The sequence below is a fragment of the Leptopilina heterotoma genome, unplaced genomic scaffold (genome assembly GCF_015476425.1).
Source record: "Leptopilina heterotoma isolate Lh14 unplaced genomic scaffold, ASM1547642v1 Lhet_343, whole genome shotgun sequence".
Lineage (NCBI taxonomy): Eukaryota > Metazoa > Arthropoda > Insecta > Hymenoptera > Figitidae > Leptopilina > Leptopilina heterotoma.
The window spans coordinates 206,948-227,653 of NW_025111029.1; the positions used below are offsets into that span (position 1 = coordinate 206,948).

Genomic DNA, 20,706 nt, shown 5'->3' on the forward strand with positions numbered 1-20,706 from the left:
TTGTTATTTAGCAGATACATTATTTAAATTTTAATCAATTCCTTCTTTCCGATCATGATACTGAATATGTGTAAAATTTATTTAATTTTATAAAATTGTTAAGATTTGCATTGCTTTTTTAAATGCTTTAACTTATCAGGTACAAATATCCCAGTTAATTATACATTAGTTACATTTTTATTACTCTAACTTAAACATATTTATGTATTTTACTGTTTGTTACAATTGACAATAATAATTTTAAATCTATATTGTCATAAATTATAAATTTCAGTACATAAACTGATACAAAAACTTTTTATATTACATCAAATGTAAACTGATCGAAATAAATGCATTGTTCTAGATTCGAAAATTAGAAATGTGAATTAAACTTTTAATCTATTCGGAACAATGGAAATGCACTGCTTTTTTCGTTTCTGATTTAATTGGTGAAGCGATTACAAATCGATGTAAATCTGCAGTGTCAATGTACGATATAATTTCGTTTAAAACGAGAATGGGTAATTGAAATTTTACTATAATTCGAAAACAGTCGTAACTTAATTCTATTAATCGCTTCTCAAGTTTTGCTTTATTCAGACGGACTTCAAATCTACGGGCAAAATTCGGAAATGAAGTTTTAAAATCAAATGAATTTATAAAGTCGAGAAAATTTTCATTTCGCATTAAAGTAGAAAGTCGTCTATGTGACATAGTCAGGACTTCGTACATTGTCACATCAGTTTCACTAATTTTTGTTTTTTTCATTTCTTCGAGTTCGTTAGGACATTTCAGATAATTGCGATCTAAGATTAAATCTACGCTATGATCACATGACAAATCAATTATTTCATCGTATTCAGATTGTGAACTTAAACAATCAAATATTGGATCCATTTCCTCTGGAAAATAAGTGGCGCCATAGTGCAGAAGCAGTTTTGTAATATTTAAGTTTATATTCAAGGCGACAGCGTAGAAAAGTACAGTGTGGTTGCAAGTAATGCAATTAACGTTAGCGCCAGCTTCTAGAAGTAATTTAACGCATTCGAAACTTTTCATATAGACTGCGATGCAAAGTGGGGTTTTATTTCTGTGACTGTAGGAATTGATATTGGCCTTGTTAGTTAATAAAATTCTGGTAATTTCTACCCAATTGTATTTCACTGATACATGAAGGGGCGATAATTCATTTCTACCTCCATTTACGTTTACAAGGGCACCACGTGCCAATAGTTCCTGAACAATAGTTAAGCGTCCTCCTTCACACGCATGATGCAGTAATGTAAAACCATCAATCAGACAAGTATTTACGTTACAAACATTTGGTAAGAAATTGTAAAAAATATCAGTAGCTCCGTATTTAATGGCACCTATTAATAAATGATATTCCAGAAATTCTTGTTTCATTTTTTCATCACAGGACGTTTCTTCTTTATTTAAAAGTCTTTGCACAATGTTTCTATTTTCTATCATCGTTGCAAAATCTAGAGAGACTGATGAAAATTTCTCTGGAATTGGCATATTTTTTATGTCTTCGATGTTAAGCCTGAAACCATGATTATAAAATAATTCACAGATTAACTTGCTTTTACGTTTATTACTATGTTCTTTAGAAATTTTAAGATCAGGTATTGTTTGATAATAGGAACCCAGAAAGGAAAGGCAGAAAGCCATTTTTAGAGTCATATCGCAAGTATTTGGATTTTCACCCAGAAGAATTGTTGCACCAATCAAAGATAGACGATGAACGGCGTAATTCAAAGGAATCAGACCATCAATATTTTTAGCCATTAAATTAGCACCGTTATTTACGAGCATTTTTAGAAATTCGCCATTGTCATCATCGGATATATGTTTGGCTGCCGAATGAAGTGGAGTGTCATCTGAAAAAGTGGCAGTAGCGTTAACGTCTGCACCTGCTCGTAAAAGAAGAAGCGAAATTTCTTTATGACGTACTCTGCTAGCAAGATGTAGAGGTTTTCCATCATAATGTGTCTCAGCTTCCACGTTAGATCCTCTAGATAGTAGAAATTCAACAAGATCATAACCCTCACTTTCCACTGCTCTATGTAACGCTGTAAAACCAGCAAGATCTCTTTCCTCCATATCCCCACCATTATCAATAAGCATTTTTATTTCATGCTGTGATAAAATACGCTTAATACTATCATTAAACGTCTCATGATAAGGTGTCCTGCCAAACTCATTACAAATTTTTATATCAGCTCCATTTTCAAGTAAAAGTTGAATAACACTTTCAGATTGATTATTATTTAAATCTGTAACAGCAATATGTAGAGGTGTATTTAACTTCTGATTTCTTGCATTAACAATAGCTCCTTTTGCCAGTAAAATTTTCACGATTTCCACATTTCCAGTTTCTACTGCAAAATGAAGTGGTGTCTGATCGTGATCTTGAGTTTCGTCATTTACTTTCACAGGATGATGCAAAAGAAGTCTTGAAATTCCGAGAAAATTGTCTGAAAGTTCGTACATTTCGTCTTCTTCTTGTAATTCGTCATGACGATGTGGTGAATAAATAGAATTTTGAAGCATACTGCAAAGTAGTGAATAACCAGAAGATGATGCGAGGTAATCATTAAAATTGTGATCAGAAAGAATATTCTTGACTGTCCACTTATCGCCAGAGAAACATGCATTTTGTAAAGACTCAATTTCTATCGACGACATTGTCACTTTATTCCTTGAGGTTTATTTTGGATTATTGAATTGAATCAAACTTGTTGACATCGAAATTGAGAAAATCTGTAAACAAAGAGTTTGTTAATTTCATTGGAAAATCATTAAATGAGTGAAATTTTCTCAAAAAAAATCAAAGTTGGTCATGGGTCTTTCAATTTTTGTGAAACTTGGTATAAAGGTAGTGTTTTATGACAGAAGATTTTAGGAAAAAAAGATTTTTAAAAATTTTCAAAATTGTGAAGTTTACCGGGCATTAAACATTAAAGTACATTTTTGTAAAAAAACGAATAACTTATTTTATTTATTATTTATAATAATATAACAATTAACAGTGCAATATTAAGGGGATGTCAAAGTCGATTGGATTTTTGCATTGAGCTTCAATGGGAAAATCGCATCGACTTTGAATAAAAAAAAATCCAAAATTTGCCCGAAAAAAAAGTCAAAAAAAATTTTGATTTCATTTTTTCGAGCATCAGCACCCCTTCGATTTTTTTGTAACTATAATATTTGGATTCGTTATCTTCTCCAGAATTTTTTGCAAAAAAAAAATCCCTGGAGACTTTAAAACTAACCGAAATATCGAATTTTTTGTCTCGAAGTGCACAGATATCGATCTCACGTAAATATATTTGACTAATTTTCAATAAAATTTGCGACGGATATTATAAAATGTACTCTGGAATAACGATTTTAAATAACAAAATTTATTATTTTCAAAGTCAATTTTTTTTATATAAAATATATTTAAATTTTCCTTGAACATTACAATTAGCTGTTAAATATTCTTATTTTTTAAGAATCAATTTTACAAATTTTTGAAATAAATTTTTTCAATTTTTATAAAATAAAATTGTCTTTTAAAATAATAAAAGTTATTCCGGAAATAACAAATTTTTAATATTAAATCTCACTAATTTTTTTCTGACATTTTACTTCGCATAAATATTAAAATTAATGGAATTTTAAAAGCAATAGTAAGGTTGTAATTAATTGTAAAAAAAATTATTTGTCAATTAAAAAGAATAAAATTCCATATTTTTTTGTAGAACGTTGAAAATCGTGAATCTTTACGCATTCAGAAAAATAGGAACTTTAAATTCTTTTCTATCGCCTAATTGACTCAAAGCAGGGGTTCCTACTCAATACCTTTTCCATGATTTCCGGATTCTTTAGGAACCCTATATTCGTATGTATATTCAGATAAGAATTAAAAAATCCTCGTTTTGAAGCAAATTTCCTGGAAATGCAATTATTCTCTATTCCTGGCTTCTTACCGTGTTGCACAATTACCGCTTGTATAATTATATTTTTATCTTCATTAAAAATTACCAACATAACCTAAAAATTTGGGTGAAAAGATTTGGGCTATTCTTTCACTCATAAAATTATACTCTCTTACACGCTTATTCCTACGTTACTGACTTTAAACATTAATATTTCAATAAAAAAGTACTAATCATACATGATTATTAACTTACTGTATCTAACGATTTCGACGATTTTTTCTTTGTTGATTTTTGCAAAGCAGGTATATAGCGGCCAAAACCATGAACCGCCAAAACACGTTTGCGACAATTTGTTTCGTATGTTTAGGTAACATACGTAAACTCGACTTTGTTACAGTTTCTCATCCCTGGTTTTCATGCTTGCGATTTAGGCTTTATTCACATGTGGACCTTGCATTCGTATGACGAGGTGTGATTTAGACTTAAAAGTTCAAAGTATGTAAACATAAACACAAACATACCTGTATTCAATGTATTTAAAATCGTCTTTTCCTTTTGGATTTAAAAAATTAGCATGAAAAATTTAAATATTTTTCTGAAACTTGAGTGTAAATTTTTTCCATGATAAGGTATGTCATTATTAATATTTATAAAAATAATATGCATGCGTTTAAGAATGAGAAGAATAGATTTTAATTTTTAGGTTATGTTCATTGATCATTTTTAAAATTTACGATTCAAGGTTCATTCAAAAAAAATAATAACAAAACATGAGAAAAGCAATCAGAATTTCTATTGTTTTTGGACAGTATTTCTTACTTTTGCTGTTTAAAAGTATGAGAAAAGAACAAGAATCATGAAAATTTTCAAGACTATTCCACGTGAACTTTTTATTCTCTTATTGCGCCTTAAAATTCAAAACTAATATCAGTTTTTACAGGGTTAGATTTCATGAAGTTTTTACGAAAAATAAAAGTATTCTTTGTTATAATCAAAATATTTGAAAAACATTTCTATTTGGCCTTAGGAATTGGTCTACCAAAGAATATTTTTAAACAAAATTTTGTTTCTCTTAAATGAATATGAACCGATTTAAATCATCCAAGCGAGAATAAGGATAAAATGTATTTTCGTTTAGAATTAGACATTTTTTAAAAAGTTTATGTTTTAATAATAATTTAATAAATTGTTTATAAAAAATTGATTTTTTTGAATGTTTTGCGCCTTTTAAAAATTTAAAAATAATCTTAAAATACAATTAAAACTGTAAGAAATTAAAATCCGTTGAAAAAATTTAAGAGCAAGTCCATACGAAAACACGACTCACATAATAAATTGATATTCGGTCAAATTAGATTTCTGGCAAATTGAAACTCGATAAACTTGACTTTCTGTTAAATATTATAATTCGGACGAATAAATATTTTACTAAATTAAAATTCCTTGTGATAAATTAATATTCTTTTGAATTTCTATTCAGTTTAATTTAAATTCTGGGAAACAATTTTTCTCAACAATTAAACTTGAATCATATTTAATTTGTGACTCATTACTATTCTTACGAATAAAGATTCTACAACATTGATAATCGATTTAATGGAAATTCTTCCAAGCTCACGTTGTACGAAATAAATACTCCGCTAAAATTATATTCTAGAGAATAAAATTCTATGCAATAAAAATTCTTACTAATCCACTTTAGGGCCTTTACATGCGCCCTACCTTCAATTAAGTCATAATTTTTATTTAATAATTTTCCAGTAAAATTAACAAACTCTTTGTTTACAGATTTTCTCAATTTCGATGTCAACAAGTTTGATCCAATTATTGAATAATTCAACATAAGTCTCAAGGAATAAAGTGGCAATGTCGTCGATAGAAATTCAGTCTTTACTTAATGCATGTTACTCTGGCGATGAGTGGACAGTAAGAAATATTCTTTCTGATCACAATTTTAATGATTACCTCGCATCATCTTCTGGTTATTCACTACTTTGTTGTATGCTTGATAATTCTATATATTCAGTAAAACATCAAAGTGAATTACAACTATACTACATGTCATACCAACACCTTTTAAACCATTTTCTCGAAATTTCAAAACTTCTTTTGCAACATCCTGTGAAAGTAAATGACGAAACTCAAGATCACGATCAGACGCCACTTCATTTCGCGGTACAAAATGGAAATGTGGAAATCATAAAAATTTTACTGGAAAAAGGGGCTGTTGTTAATGCAACCAATAAAGAGTTAAATACACCTCTGCATATTGCTGTTTCAGATAAATATAATCTTTCTGAAAGTGTTATTCAACTTCTACTTGAAAATGGAGCTGATATAAAAATTTATAATGAGAATTCCAGGACACCTCATGATGTGTGTGTTAATGCAAGTATTAAGCGTATTTTATCACAGCATGAAATAAAAATGCTTCTTGATAGTGACGGGGATATTGAGGAAAAAGATTGTTGGGGTTATACAGCGTTACACAGAGCGGTGAACAGTGAGAGTTATGAACTTGTGGAATTTCTATTATGTATCGGATGTGACGTGAATGCTGAGACAGAGTTTGATGAAACACCTCTACATCTTGCTAGCCAAATTCGTCATAAAAAAATTTCGCTTCTTCTTTTACGAGCAGGTGCAGATGTAAACGCTACTACTGTTGCAGATGACACTCCATTGCATTTGGCAGTCAAACATTTATCCAAAGACGACGATGGCAAATTTCTAAAGATGCTCATAAATAACGGTGCTGATTTAACAGCTATAAATTATGATGGCCTGATTCCTTTAAGTTACTCCGTTGGAAATATATCTTTGACTGAACCTACAATTCTTCTGGGTGAAAATCCAGATACTTGCGATATGACTCTAAAAATGGCTTTTTGCCTTTCCTTTCTGGGTACCTATTATGAAACAATACCTGACCTAAACATTTGCACAGACCGTAGAGATAAATGTGAATACCAGTTAATCAGTGAATTATTTTATAATCAGGGTTTCAGGATTAATATCAAAGACATAAAAAATCTGTCAATACCAGAGGAATTGACATTAGTTACTCTAGATCATTCAACTATGATAGAACATAGAAACATTGTGCAAAGTCTTTTAAATAAGAAAGAAACATCCTGCGATGAAAAAATGAGGCAAGAATTTCTAGAATATCATGTATTAATAGGTGCCATTAAATACGGATTTACTGATATTTTTTACAAATTCTTACCAAGTGTTTGTAATGTTAATACTTGTTTGATTGATGGATTTACATTGCTACATCATGCCTGTGGAAAAGAACGCTTAATTATTATCAACGAACTTTTGGCACGTGGTGCCAATGTGAATGCAATTGGAGGCAGAAATAAATTTTCACCCCTTCATGTATCAGTGAAATACAATTGGGTAGAAATTACCAGAATGTTATTAACTAACAATGCCAATATCAATTCTTACAGTTGCAGTAATAATACCCCACTTTGCATCGCAGTTTATAAGAATAGATTTGAATGCGTTCATTTACTTCTAGAAGCTGGCGCTAACGTTAATTGTATTAATTCCGAAAACCACACTCCACTTTACTATGCTAGCGTTTCCAATAAAGACATGAATATTACAAAACTGCTTCTGCACTATGGTGCCACTTACTGTCCAGGGGAAACAGAACCAATATTTGAATTTTCAAGATCTCCATCTAAATCCGATGAAATAATTCACCTGACATCTGATCACAGCGTAAATTTAAGAGTCTTAGATCACAATTATCCTAAATGCCCTAACGAACTCGAAGAAATGAAAAAAACAAAAATTAGTGAAACTGATGTGACAATGCACGATCTCTTAACTATGTCACATAGACGACTTTCTACTTTAATGCGAAATGGAAATTTTCTCGATTTTATAAATTCATTTGATTTTGAAACTTCATTTCCGAATTTTGCCCGTCGATTTGAAGTGCGTGTAAATAAAGCAGAACTTGAGAAGCGATTAATAGAATTAAGTTACGACTGTTTTCGAATTATAGTAAAATTTCAATTACCCATTCTCGTTTTAAACGAAATTATATCGTACATTGACACTGCAGATTTACATCGATTTGTAATCGCTTCACCAATTAAATCAGAAATGAAAAAAGCGGTGCAATTCCATTGTTCCAAATAGACTAAAAGTTTAATTCACTTTTCTAATTTTCGAATCAAGAACAATGCATTTATTTCGATCAGTTTACATTTGATGTAATATAAAAAGTTTTTGTATCAGTTTATGTACTGAAATTTATAATTTATGACAATATAGATTTAAAATAATTATTGTACTTTGTAACAAACATTAAAATACATTAATATCGTAAGTTAGAGTAATAAAAATGTAACCAATGTACAAATTAACTGGGTTTTTGTACCTGAAAAGTTAGGGCATATAAATAAGGAACGTAAAATTTAACAATGTTATAAATTTAATAATAAAAAAAAATATTCAATCGTTAAAGTCGTTAAGTGAACTTATTATATTTCCAAGCAATTGTTAAAAGTGTCTGATAAATTATAACAAAAAACATAAAACAATGTACAATTAAACAATTTATCAATAATGTTCGATAAATTAGAACACAAAAAAATTCAATTATTAAAGTTGTACAAAATAAACTCATTTTAATTTAAGCAATGTACAATTAAACATGTCATCAGTTAATTAAAATTGAACTATTGTACAATGAAAAATTTATCAGAACCTGTTCAATGGCATAAAAAAATTGATATTAAACTATTTTTGTATTTTGTACTTAATATATCTCTGCATTCAATTATATTTACCATTTCCGAATAAGAATATTTGGACCATATCATATATGTTGGAACAAAAGAATCTTTTTCTCCTTCTAGAATTCTGAAATTTCATAATTATCCAACTTATTTAATTATAAAAGTTTTTTATTATTTGTAATATCAATGAATGTAATAAATTAATTAAAAATTAAATAACTGTGTGATAGTAAACAAATTACTTTAAATCGGACCTACCGTAACTTGTTTATCTTGATGAACTAAAAAAATTATATGTACTATTTTTAAAAAATTCAATTTAAAGTCTGTTAGGATTTAAAATGTTTTTAAAAAATTCAATCTTAAACCTTGTGTAAATTTGCTTTCTAGAGAAAATTCAAATACTGTTAGCATACTTACTAACCTTGGTTAAAAATTCGGATTGATTTCGGACTAATCCGAAATTTGTCCGAAACAGCGCGGTTTTTGGTCAGGTTTTTGAATAATGAAGAAAGCCTCTTAAAAAGCCTTAAGCGCCCTATTTTTTGAGATAAATTTTTACGATTGTCCAAAAATGCCCAGCAAAATCTGTTCACCAAAATGTCATGCTCTTTAAAATAAAATATTATATTTAAATAATAACTAATTACTTAATTATTACAAAAAGTAAAGCTTATAATCTTAAAATATTTATAAACAGACAAAAATCTATCAATCTATATACAAATTATATTTATTTTTAGTTAAAGTGATTATTATTTTTAGTTTACGACCCGTAGGTCCTCAACCCTTGATGGCAGATATCGTCGGCTTGGTGGAAAACTGTATCATTTCAAGAATTCGTTATAAACGCAATTCCATTTCGATGAAGATCTATAAAAGCGTTGCACTAAAGAATTTCTAATGATTAACAAGTAATATTGATTTAAAATATTAAAAAGTTTGAATAAATACATTAATAAGATGAATACATGAGTATTTTTACTTTATTTTTTCAAGATCAAAAATATTTTTACTTTTTAAAAATTTTTTTTCTTTAAACTAATAAATATTAATATGTGTACTTTCAATGCCCGAAAAGAAAAAAATGCCGTTTTTTTGTTTTTGAATTATTAATTAATTAATGAAAATTTGTAAAAAAAGTAAATATTGTACGAACAAATAAACCTTTCTTATCTTGAGGCTTATCATCGTAAAGCTTACCAAATTTCGCATCCAACAACACTGTAATAAACGCAAAAAAACACTTGTTTTCAAGAATTTTTTTTTATGAAAGGTAAGGGAATACAATTATAATGATGTGGTATGTTATTACTTATTAGTCTTATATTAAAATAAAAAAATACGAAATTGCAATAAAAAATGTTACAAAATAGCGGAACTACAGATGACATTTGCGTAAAGTGCTTTATCTTGTAAGAGCTGCGCGGCACGCAGCACACAGGGTACAAAATTAAATCTGGAACTAAATAAAAATTGTTTTCTTTATCTACATAATAATAGCTAGAGAAACACGTAAGGGTTTTGAAAAATATTGATTTTTGTGTAATTGGCAAGCATTTGAAAAAAACCTCATTTTTTACCAAAAAGGCACTCAATTGTTTATAACAAATGTTTAAATTAATTTATCGAAAAGCCCTTAAGTGTTTCTCTTTTGAAATGTTATTATAAAGATGTATAAAAAAATCCGATTAAAAATAATGAAACTTGTTTGAGTTATGCTGCGTGTCGATTTCAAGAAACGTGTTTTAAGAAAAACGCGTTTGAAGTTTAGAGATCTTAGAGATATATAAAACATACCTATGAAAAAGTGGAAAGTTTTACTGTTAATAATTTTTTACAATTAATCTACAATTCCATTAACGTAAAGACATAATTCAGTATTTGTATCATCATCTGCGAGCAGTTCCTGTCCAGCAGGTAGCCATCCGACGCAAATAGTCGTTGCGGAGCAGTCCGGCGCGCTCGGTAAAAGGACTCGTTTCAATGAAATCTATTTCGGAAATGTATAAAACCTTTTGTTCTTTATTCTACAAGGTTCAAAAAATTTTTGTAACTAATAAAAAAGAAATTGATTTTTTTTAACACTGGCCTTACCCCTTAACTGTTTTTTATATATAATTGTTAAATAAATAAATAAGTAATACATTATTTATTTAATAATTATTTATAAAATATAGTTTAAAATTGAATTTTTTTAAAATAGTACATATACCATTTTTTAGTTTCTCAAGATGAACACGTTATAGGAATAGGTCCAATTTAAAGTAATTATTTACTGTCATACAGTGTTATTTAACTTTTAATTTATTTATTACATTCCTTGGTATTACCAATATTATAAAGTTTTTATAATTAAATAAGTTCGATAATTATAAATTTTCAGAATTCTTTTGATCCAAGATATATGCTTTCGTCCTATTCTTATTCGAAAATAGACAATAACTGTATGAAGAGAAATATATTAAGTACAAAAATAATTTAACATTAATTTCTTTTATGTCATTTAGCAGGTACATTATTTAACTTTTAATCAATTCCTTTTTTGCTATTTCGATACTGAATAATATTCAGTATCGAAATCGCAAAGAAAGAATTATACATATTATGTATAGAATTTATAAATTTGTTAAGAATTACGTTGCTTTCTTGAATGCTTTAACTTATCAAGTACAAATATCCCAGTTAATTGTACATTAGTTACATTTTTATTACACAAACTTAAACATATTTATGTATTTTACTGTTTGTTACAATTAACAATAATTATTTTAAATCTATACATTGTCTTTAAATGCATTGTTCTTGATTCGAATATTAGAAATGGGAACTAAACTTTTAGTCTATTCGGAACAATAGAATTGCACCGTTTTTTTCATTTCTGATTTAATTGATGAAGCAATTACAAATCGATGTAAATCTGCAGTGTCCATGTACGATATAATTTCGTTTAAAACGAGAATGGGTAATTGAAATTTTACTAGAATTCGAAAACAGTCGTAACTTAATTCTATTAATCGCTTCTCAAGTTTTGCTTTATTTACACGCACTTTAAATCGACGGGCGAAATTCGGAAATGAAGTTTTAAAATCAAATGAATTTATAAAGTCGAGAAAATCGTTATTTCGCATTAAAATAGAAAGTCGTCTATGTGACATAGTTAGGAGATCATACATTGTCACAGCAGTTTCACTAATTTTTGATTTTTTCATTTCTTCGAGTTCGTTAGGGCATTTAGGATAATTTCGATCTAAGATTAAATTTACGTTGTGATCACATGCCAAATCAAATATTTTATGGTATTCAGATTTAGATCTAAAATAATCAAACATTGCTTCCATTTCCCCTGGAAGGCAAGTTGCACCATAGTGCAGAAGCAGTTTTGTAATATTCATGTCTCTATTGAAAACGCTAGCATAGTAAAGTAGAGAGTGATTTTCGGAATTAATACAATTAACGTTAGCGCCACGTGCCAAAAGTTCGTTAATAATAGTTAAGCGTCCTCCTTCACAGGCATGATGCAATAATGTGTAACCATCAATCAGACAAGTATTTACGTTACAAACATTTGGTAAGAAATTGTAAAAAATATCAATAGCTCCGTATTTAATGGCACCTATTAATACATGATATTCCAGAAATTCTTGCCTCATTTTTTCGTCACAGGATGTTTCTTCTATATTGAAAAGACTTTGCACAATGTTTCTATATTCTTCCTTGGTTGATTCATCTAGAAAGACTGATGACAACTTCTCTGAAATTGGCATATTTTTTATGTCTTCGATGTTAAGCCTGAAACCATGATTATAAAATAATTCACAGATTAACTTGCTTATACGTTTATAACTATGTTCTCTATAAATTCTAAGATTATATATTCTTTGATAATAGGAACGTAGAAAGGAAAGGCAGAAAGCCACTTTTAGAGTCATATCGCAAGTATTTGGATTTTCACCCAATAGAACTGTAGCACTATTCAAAGATAGACGATAAACGGCGTAATTCAAAGGAATCAGGCCATCAATATTTTTAGCCGTTAAATTAGCACCATTATTTATGAGCATCTTTAGAAATTCGCCATTGTCATCATCGGATATATATTTGGCTGCGGAATGAAGTGGAGTGTCATCTGTATCAGTAGTAGCGTTTACATCTGCACCTGCTTGTAAAAGAAGAAGTGAAATTTCTTTATGACGAATTTGGCTAGCAATATGTAGAGGTGTATTTAACTTCTGATTTCTTGCATTAACAATAGCTCCTTTTGCCAGTAAAATTTTTACGATTTCCACATTTCTCATTTCTACTGCAAAATGAAGTGGAGTCTGATCGTGATCTTGAGTTTCGTCATTTACTTTCACAGGATGTTGCAAAAGAAGTTTTGTAATTTCGAGAAAATTGGGTAAATGTTGTTCGTACATTGCGTGTTCTGCTTCGTTACGAAGCATACTACAAAGTAGTGAATAACCAGAAGATGATGCGAGGTAATTATTAAAATTGTTTTGAGAAAGAATATTCTTGACTGTCCACTTATCGCCAGAGAAACATGCATTTTGTAAAGACTCAATTTCTATCGACGACATTGTCACTTTATTCCTTGAGATTTATTTTAGATTATTCAACAATTTTGGATCAAACTTGTTGACATCGAAATTGAGAAAATCTGTAAACAAAGAGTTTGTTAATTTCACTGGAAAATCATAAAATAACAGTTATACAGCGTCACATATTCTCGTTTCTCTTAGAAACAAAGAAAATAAACTACCGGCAGTATAATTGTGCGATTACTACTTTTTTATTAATATTAAATAACTTCTAACTTAAAAAGAAAATTTTTCTATTTTATTTTCAAAGAACTGGAAAAATAAATTTAAAATGCAAGTTATGAAAGTTCACTGTGGGTCCCAACTAACTTCAACCCAAAAGTGATATTTTACTAATTTTCAATAAAATTTGCGACTGATATTATAAAATGTACTTTGGAACATTTTACTTCGCATAAATATTAAAATTAATAGAATTTTAAAACAATAGTAAGGTTGTAATTAATTGTAAAAAAAAATTATTTGTCAGTTAAAAAGAATAGATTTCCATATATATTTTTTTTGTAAAACGTTGAAAATCGTGAATCTACGCATTCAGAAAAATAGAAACTTTAAATTCTTTTCTATCGCCTAATTGACTCAAAGCAATAGAGAATTAATTTTTCTGAAATTTTAACGTTCACCGTGGAATAGTAGAGCTTGAAGCAGGGTTCCTATACAGAAATCCGAATTTAAAATTCCATACCTTTTTCATGATTTTCAGGTCAAATTTTTAGGAAATTCCAGTGTAAGTTTAAATTTAATTTCTACGTTGTATAATATATATTATATCATAAAATTTCTAATTGAATTTGTATTGAAGAGAAAAAATGGAAAATAGGAAAAATTTAGAAACTTTTTAAAAGTCCAGGCCTCTTCCATGATTTCCAGAAGCCTTTTAAAAATTCCATACCATTTCCATGATTTCCGTATTCTGTAGGAACCCTGTCGAAGGTATATTCGTATGTATATTCAGATAAGAATTAAAGAATCCTCGTTTTGAAGCAAATTTCCTGGAAATTCAATTACCACCTGTATATAAATGTATTTATATTGAAGTTCCTTTTTTGCTATTATGTAATATCGCAATCAGTTTTTATTGAATATTTTTGACGTAATATAAACACTTAAATATCAATTTTCTATATTAAAAAATGTTTTTCCTTTCGCACTATTACTTTCAAAAATTACCAACACAACCTAAAAATTTAGGTGATAGGATTTGTGCCATTCTTTCACTTATATATATATCATAAAATTCTACTTTCTTTACACTTTCTTATGTTACTGACTTTAAACATTAATATTTTAATAAAAAAGCACTAATATTCATAATTCATACAACTTTATTACCTTACTGTGTCCAACGATTGCAACAATTTTTTCTTTGTTGATTTTTGCAAAGCAGGTATCCAAAACCACGCCAAAACGGCCAAAACACACGTTTGCGCCAATTTGTTACGTATATTTAGGTTACATACGTAAACTTGAGTTTGATAAGATAAGGCCTAAGCACAATAGGTTCGCGAAAGTCGTTCGTGAACGCAAAGCATGAGTTAGAAAAGGACAGAGATATATTTGGGTCCTTGTCTATCTCATGCGTCTCGTTCGCGAACCTATTGTGCCTGTGCGTTGGACTTTACACTTTCTCATCCCTGGTTTTCAAGCGATTTAGGCTTTATTCACTTGTGGACCTTGCATTCTCATGACGAGATGTGATTTAGACTTAAAAATTCAAGGTAAACATAAACAACCAAGAAAGAGTTGGTGCTGTTCGTGCTGTTTAAATAAAAATGCGTATTCAATGTATTTAAAATCGTCTTTTCCTCTTGGATTTAAAAAATTAGCGAGAAAAATTTAAGTATTTATGATAAGGTATAATGTCATTATTAATATTTATAAAAATAATATGCATGCATTTAAAAATGAGAATAGATTTTAATTTTTAGGTTATGTTCATTGATCATTTTTAAAATTTACGATTCAAGGTTTTCACTATGTTCAGGCCATGGTTCAGACCTACTAAGTAGAAAAATAAGAAAACCATACAAAAAAATAATAACAAAACATGAGAAAAACAATCAGAATTTCTGTTGTTTTTGGACAGTATTTCCTACTTTTGCTGTTTAAAAAGTATGAGAAAAGAACAAGAATCATGAAAATTTTCAAGACTATATTCCACGTGAACTTTTTATTCTCTTATTGCGCCTTAAAATTCAAAACTAATATCAGTTTTTACAGGGTTAGATTTCATGAAATTTTCACGAAAAATAAAAGTATTCTTTGTTATAATCAAAATATTTAAAAACATTTCTATTTGGCCTTAAAAATTAGTCAACCAAAGAATATTTTTAAACAAAATTTTGTTTCTCTTAAATGAATATGAACCGATTTAAATCATCCAAGCGAGAATAAGGATAAAATGTATTTTCGTTTAGAATTAGAAATTTTTTAAAAAGTTTATGTTTCAATAATAATTTAATAAATTGTTTATAAAAAATTGGTTTTTTTTTAATGTTTTGCGCCTTTTAAAAATTTGAAAAAAATTTTAACATACAATTAAAACTGTAAGAAATTAAAATCCGTTGAAAAAATTTATGAGCAAGTCCATACGAAAAAACGACTCGCATAATAAATTGATATTCGGTCAAATTAGATTTCTAGCAAATTGAAGCTCAATAAACTTGACTTTCTGTTAAATATTATAATTCGGACGAATAAATATTCTACTAAATTAAAATTCTTTGTGATAAATTAATATTCTTTTGAATTTCTATTCAGTTTAATTTAAATTCTGGGAAACAATTTTTCTCAACAATTAAACTTCTTCTTAATTTGATGGCTTCGACAAGTCAGGCCAATTCTATGAAATAAAAATTCTTACTAATTCACTTTAGGGCCTTTACATGCACCATATCACCTTTGCTTCTTTATTTTCAAAAATAATAAACATATCTAAAATTTTTTGTTTCCTTAATTCTTTCTTAAGACAATCATTTTTTCAATTTCATTCACTTTTAATGTTTTGAGGCAAAAACCTAAGGGTTCCGAAAACCGGCATACTTCCCGTATATTTAAATCTGGTTTTTCTCATTTTCAATTAAGTAATAATTTTTATTTAATAATTTTCCAGTAAAATTAACAAATTCTTTGTTTACAGATTTTCTCAATTTCGATGTCAACAAGTTTGATCCAATTCAATAATCCAAAATAAATCTCAACAAATAAAGTGACAATGTCGTCTACAGTGATTGAGTCTTTACAAAATGCATGTTACTCTGGCGATGAGTGGACAGTAAGAAATATTCTTTCTGATAACAATTTTAATGATTACCTCGCATCATCTTCTGGTTATTCATTACTTTGTAGTATGCTTGAAAATTCTATATATTCAGTAAAACGTCGAAGTGAATTAGAACTATACTACATGTCATACCAACAACTTTTAAACAATTTTCTCAAAATTTCAAAACTCCTTTTGCAACATCCTGTGAAAGTAAATGACGAAACTCAAGATCACGACCAGACACCACTTCATTTTGCGGTACAAAATGAAAATGTGGAAATCATAAAAATTTTACTGGAAAAAGGGGCTGTTGTTAATGCAACCAATAAAGAGTTAAATACACCTCTGCATATTGCTGTTTCAGATAAATATAATCTTTCTGAAAGTGTTATTCAACTTTTACTTGAAAATGGAGCTGATATAAAAATTTATAATGAGAATTGCAGAACACCTCATGATGTGTGTGTTAATGCAAGTATTAGGCGTATTTTATCACAGCATGAAATAAAAATGCTTCTTGATAGTGACGGGGATATTGAGGAAAAAGATTGTTGGGGTTATACAGCGTTACACAGAGCGGTGAACAGTAAGAGTTATGATCTTGTGGAATTTCTACTATCTGTCGGATCTGACGTGAATGCGGAGACAAAGTTCTATGAAACGCCTCTACATCTTGCTAGCAAAATACGTCATAAAAAAATTTCGCTTCTTCTTTTACGAGCAGGTGCAGATGTAAACGCTACTACTGTTGCAGATGACACTCCATTGCATTTGGCAGTCAAACATTTATCCAAAGACGACGATGGCAAATTTTTAAAGATGCTCATAAATAACGGTGCTGATTTAACAGCTATAAATGATGATGGTCTGATTCCTTTGAGTTACTCCGTTGAAAATATATCTTTGACTGAAGCTACAATTCTTCTGGGTGAAAATCCAAATACTTGCGATATGACTCTAAAACTGGCTTTTTGCCTTTCCTTTCTGGGTACCTATTATGAAACAATACCTGACCTAGAAATTTTCACAGACCGTGGAGATAAATGTGAATACCAGTTAATCAGTGAATTATTTTATGATCAGGGTTTTAGGATTAATATCAAAGACATGCAAAATATGTCAATACCAGCGGAATTGACATTAGTCACTCTAGATCATTCAACTATGATAGAACATAGAGACATTGTGCAAAGTCTTTTAAATAAAGAGGAAACATCCTGTGATGAAAAAATGAGGCAAGAATTTCTGGAATATCATGTTTTAATAGGTGCAATTAAATACGGATTTACTGATATTTTTTACAATTTCTTACCAAATGTTTGTAACGTAAATACTTGTTTGATTGATGGTTACACATTATTGCATCATGCCTGTGATGGAGGACGCTTAACTATTATTAACGAACTTTTGGCACGTGGCGCTAACGTTAATTGTATTAATTCCAAAAATCACTCTCTACCTTACTATGCTAGCGTTTTCAATAGAGACATGAATATTACAAAACTGCTTCTGCACTATGGTGCAACTTGCCTTCCAGGGGAAATGGAACCAATATTTGATTATTTAAGATCTCAATCTGAATACGATGAAATAATTGATTTGATATGTGATCACAGCGTAAATTTAAGAGTCTTAGATCAGAATTATCCTAAATGCCCTAACGAACTCGAAGAAATGAAAAAAATAAAAATTAGTGAAACTGCTGTGACAATGTACGATCTCCTAACTATGTCACATAGACGACTTTCTATTTTGATGCGAAATAACGATTTTCTCGACTTTATAAATTCATTTGATTTTGAAACTTCATTTCCGAATTTCGCCCGTCGATTTGAAGTGCGTGTAAATAAAGCAGAACTTGAGAAGCGATTAATAGAATTAAGTTACGACTGTTTTCGAATTATAGTAAAATTTCAATTACCCATTCTCGTTTTAAACGAAATTATATCGTACATTGACACTGCAGATTTACATCGATTTGTAATCGCTTCACCAATTAAATCAAAAACGAAGAAAGCGGTGCAATTTCATTGTTCCGAATAGACCAATGCATATATTTCGAACAGTTTACATTTGATGTAATTTACAAAATTTATAAATCAGTTTATGTACTGAAATTTTCTAATTTATGACAATATAGATTTAAAATAATTATTGTACTTTGTAACAAACATTAAAATACATTAATATCTTAAGTTAGAATAGTAAAAATGTAACCAATGTAAAAATTAACTGGGTTATTTGTACCTGAAAAGTTAGAGCATATAAAAAAGGAACGTAAAATTTAACAATTTTATAAATTCTATAATAAAAATAAAAAACATTCAATCGTTAAAGTCGTTGAGTAAACTTATTAGATTTTCTTGCAATTGTTAAAAGTGTCTCATAAATTATAACAAAAAAACATAAAACAATGTACAATTAAACAATTTATGAATAATGTTCGATAAATTAGAACACAAAAAAATTCAATTATTAAAGTTGTACAAAATAAACTCATTTTAATTTAAGCAATGTACAATTAAACATGTCATCAGTTAATTAAAATTGAACTATTGTACAATGAAAAATTTATCAGACCTGCCAAATGGCATAAAAAAATTAATATTAAACTATTTTTGTACTTACCCACACAGCACCGAAACTTTCCTAAAAATTTATTAAAGATTTACTTGCAAACTTCGAAGTATTTACTTGAAAAGTTTAGTGAAAATTCTGTAAAGATTTAAATATCCCACTTCAATAAATGTTTATCCTGAAACTTTCCTGAAAATTTAAAAAAAAATTTCGCCTACTGTAAATAGGCGAAAATTTAATTTAAATTTTCAGGAAAATTTTAAGTTACATTTTCGCTTATAAGAGAGAAGTGGAAAATTTAATTTAGATTTTCAGGAAAGTTTTAAGTTAAATTTTTAGGAAAATTTGACGATAAACATTTATTTAAGTGGGACATTTAAATCTTTACACAATTTTTACTAAACTTTGCAAGTAAATTTTTCGAAGTTTGCAAGTAAATCTTTAATAAATTTTCAGGAAAGTTTCGGTGTTGTGTGGGCAAAAACCGCGCTGTTTCGGACAAATTTCGTATTAGTCCGAAATCAATCAGAATTTTTAACCAGGGTTGGTAAGTATGCAAACAGTATTTGAATGTTCTCTAGAAAGCGAATTTACTCGAAGAGCTCGAAAATATTCAAGTACTCGACATTTTTCTAGTTTTTTATACAGCTCGACGCGGCTCGAAAATACTCGATCGAGTTTCGAGCCTTTTGCACACGTCTAGTATTTTTTGAATAATTGACTTTTTTCACAAGGCTTAAAATTGAATTTTTTTTTAAATAATTGAATGTCAGGTCTTAAATGAAATTTTTTTTAAATAATTAATTCTGGAAAAGTTGCAGATACAAGTTTTGTAATTAATCAAATTTGTACAAGGTTTTAAATGCTATTATTATAAATTAATGAACTTTCACAAGGTTTAAGATTGAATTTTTTAAAAACATTTTAATTATAACAGATTTTAAATTGAATTTTTTAAAAATAGCACATATCATTTTTTTAGTTCATCAAGGTGAACACGTTACGGTAGGTCCGATTTAAAGTAATTTTTTACTCTTACACAGTTATTTAATTTTAAATTGATTTGTTACATTGATATTATAAATAATGAAAAACTTATTTATAATTAAATAAGTTGGATAATTATGAAATTTCAGAATTCTAGAAGGAGAAAAAGATTCTTTTGTTCCAAGATATATGATATGGTCCAAATATTCTTATTCAGAAATGGTAAATATAATTGAATGAAGAGATATACTGACGTTTGCGTAAAATGCTTTTTCTTGGAAGAGCCGTGCGGCACGCAGCACACAACATACAAAATTGAATCTGAAACTAAATAAAAGATTTTTTTATCTACATGATAATAGCTAGATAAATACGTAAGGGATTTAAAAAATATTGATTTTTGTGTAATTGGCAAGCATTTGAAAAAAACCTCATTTTTTGATCAAAAAAGGCACTCAAATGTTTATAACTTGTTTAAATTAATTTATCGAAAAGCCCCTAAGTGTTTCTTTTTTGAAATGTTATTATCCCAACAAAAACATCTTTGATGCAAAAATTTCCGCCAAGAAAAAATGTTGCAAATGTCCAAATAATTATTA

The 20,706-nt window shown here is 28.7% G+C and overlaps 3 protein-coding genes across 3 annotated transcripts in view; 2 read left to right on the forward strand and 1 right to left on the reverse strand.

Moving 5' to 3' along the window:
• Window positions 1-273: 273 nt before the first annotated feature.
• LOC122505114 overlaps window positions 274-20,706 on the reverse strand; it is a 63,497-nt gene continuing 43,064 nt past the window's right edge. The window contains exons 3-7 of the mRNA XM_043616575.1: window positions 14,449-14,457; window positions 11,532-13,280; window positions 7,954-8,076; window positions 4,436-4,466; window positions 274-2,686 (exon numbers count right to left, since the gene is read on the reverse strand). Coding sequence (XP_043472510.1) covers window positions 382-2,686; window positions 4,436-4,466; window positions 7,954-8,076; window positions 11,532-13,280; window positions 14,449-14,457 — 4,217 coding nt within the window. The 3' untranslated portion in view covers window positions 274-381. The remainder of the gene's footprint in view (window positions 2,687-4,435; window positions 4,467-7,953; window positions 8,077-11,531; window positions 13,281-14,448; window positions 14,458-20,706) is intronic.
• LOC122505132 (putative ankyrin repeat protein RF_0381) lies at window positions 4,413-8,769 on the forward strand. The gene is made up of 2 exons (XM_043616594.1): window positions 4,413-4,543; window positions 5,703-8,769. Exon 2 carries the CDS (start codon window positions 5,781-5,783, stop codon window positions 8,073-8,075), a length of 2,295 nt encoding a protein of 764 aa, XP_043472529.1. The 5' UTR covers window positions 4,413-4,543; window positions 5,703-5,780; the 3' UTR covers window positions 8,076-8,769.
• On the forward strand, window positions 15,005-18,835 carry LOC122505138 (putative ankyrin repeat protein RF_0381). The gene is made up of 2 exons (XM_043616603.1): window positions 15,005-15,132; window positions 16,418-18,835. Exon 2 carries the CDS (start codon window positions 16,493-16,495, stop codon window positions 18,584-18,586), a length of 2,094 nt encoding a protein of 697 aa, XP_043472538.1. The 5' UTR covers window positions 15,005-15,132; window positions 16,418-16,492; the 3' UTR covers window positions 18,587-18,835.

What these genes read in the sequence shown, in the direction of transcription:
- LOC122505138 (XM_043616603.1), top strand. Translation starts at nt 16,493, where the DNA reads ATGTCGTCTACAGTGATTGAGTCTTTACAAAATGCATGTTACTCTGGC.
- LOC122505132 (XM_043616594.1), top strand. Translation starts at nt 5,781, where the DNA reads ATGTCGTCGATAGAAATTCAGTCTTTACTTAATGCATGTTACTCTGGC.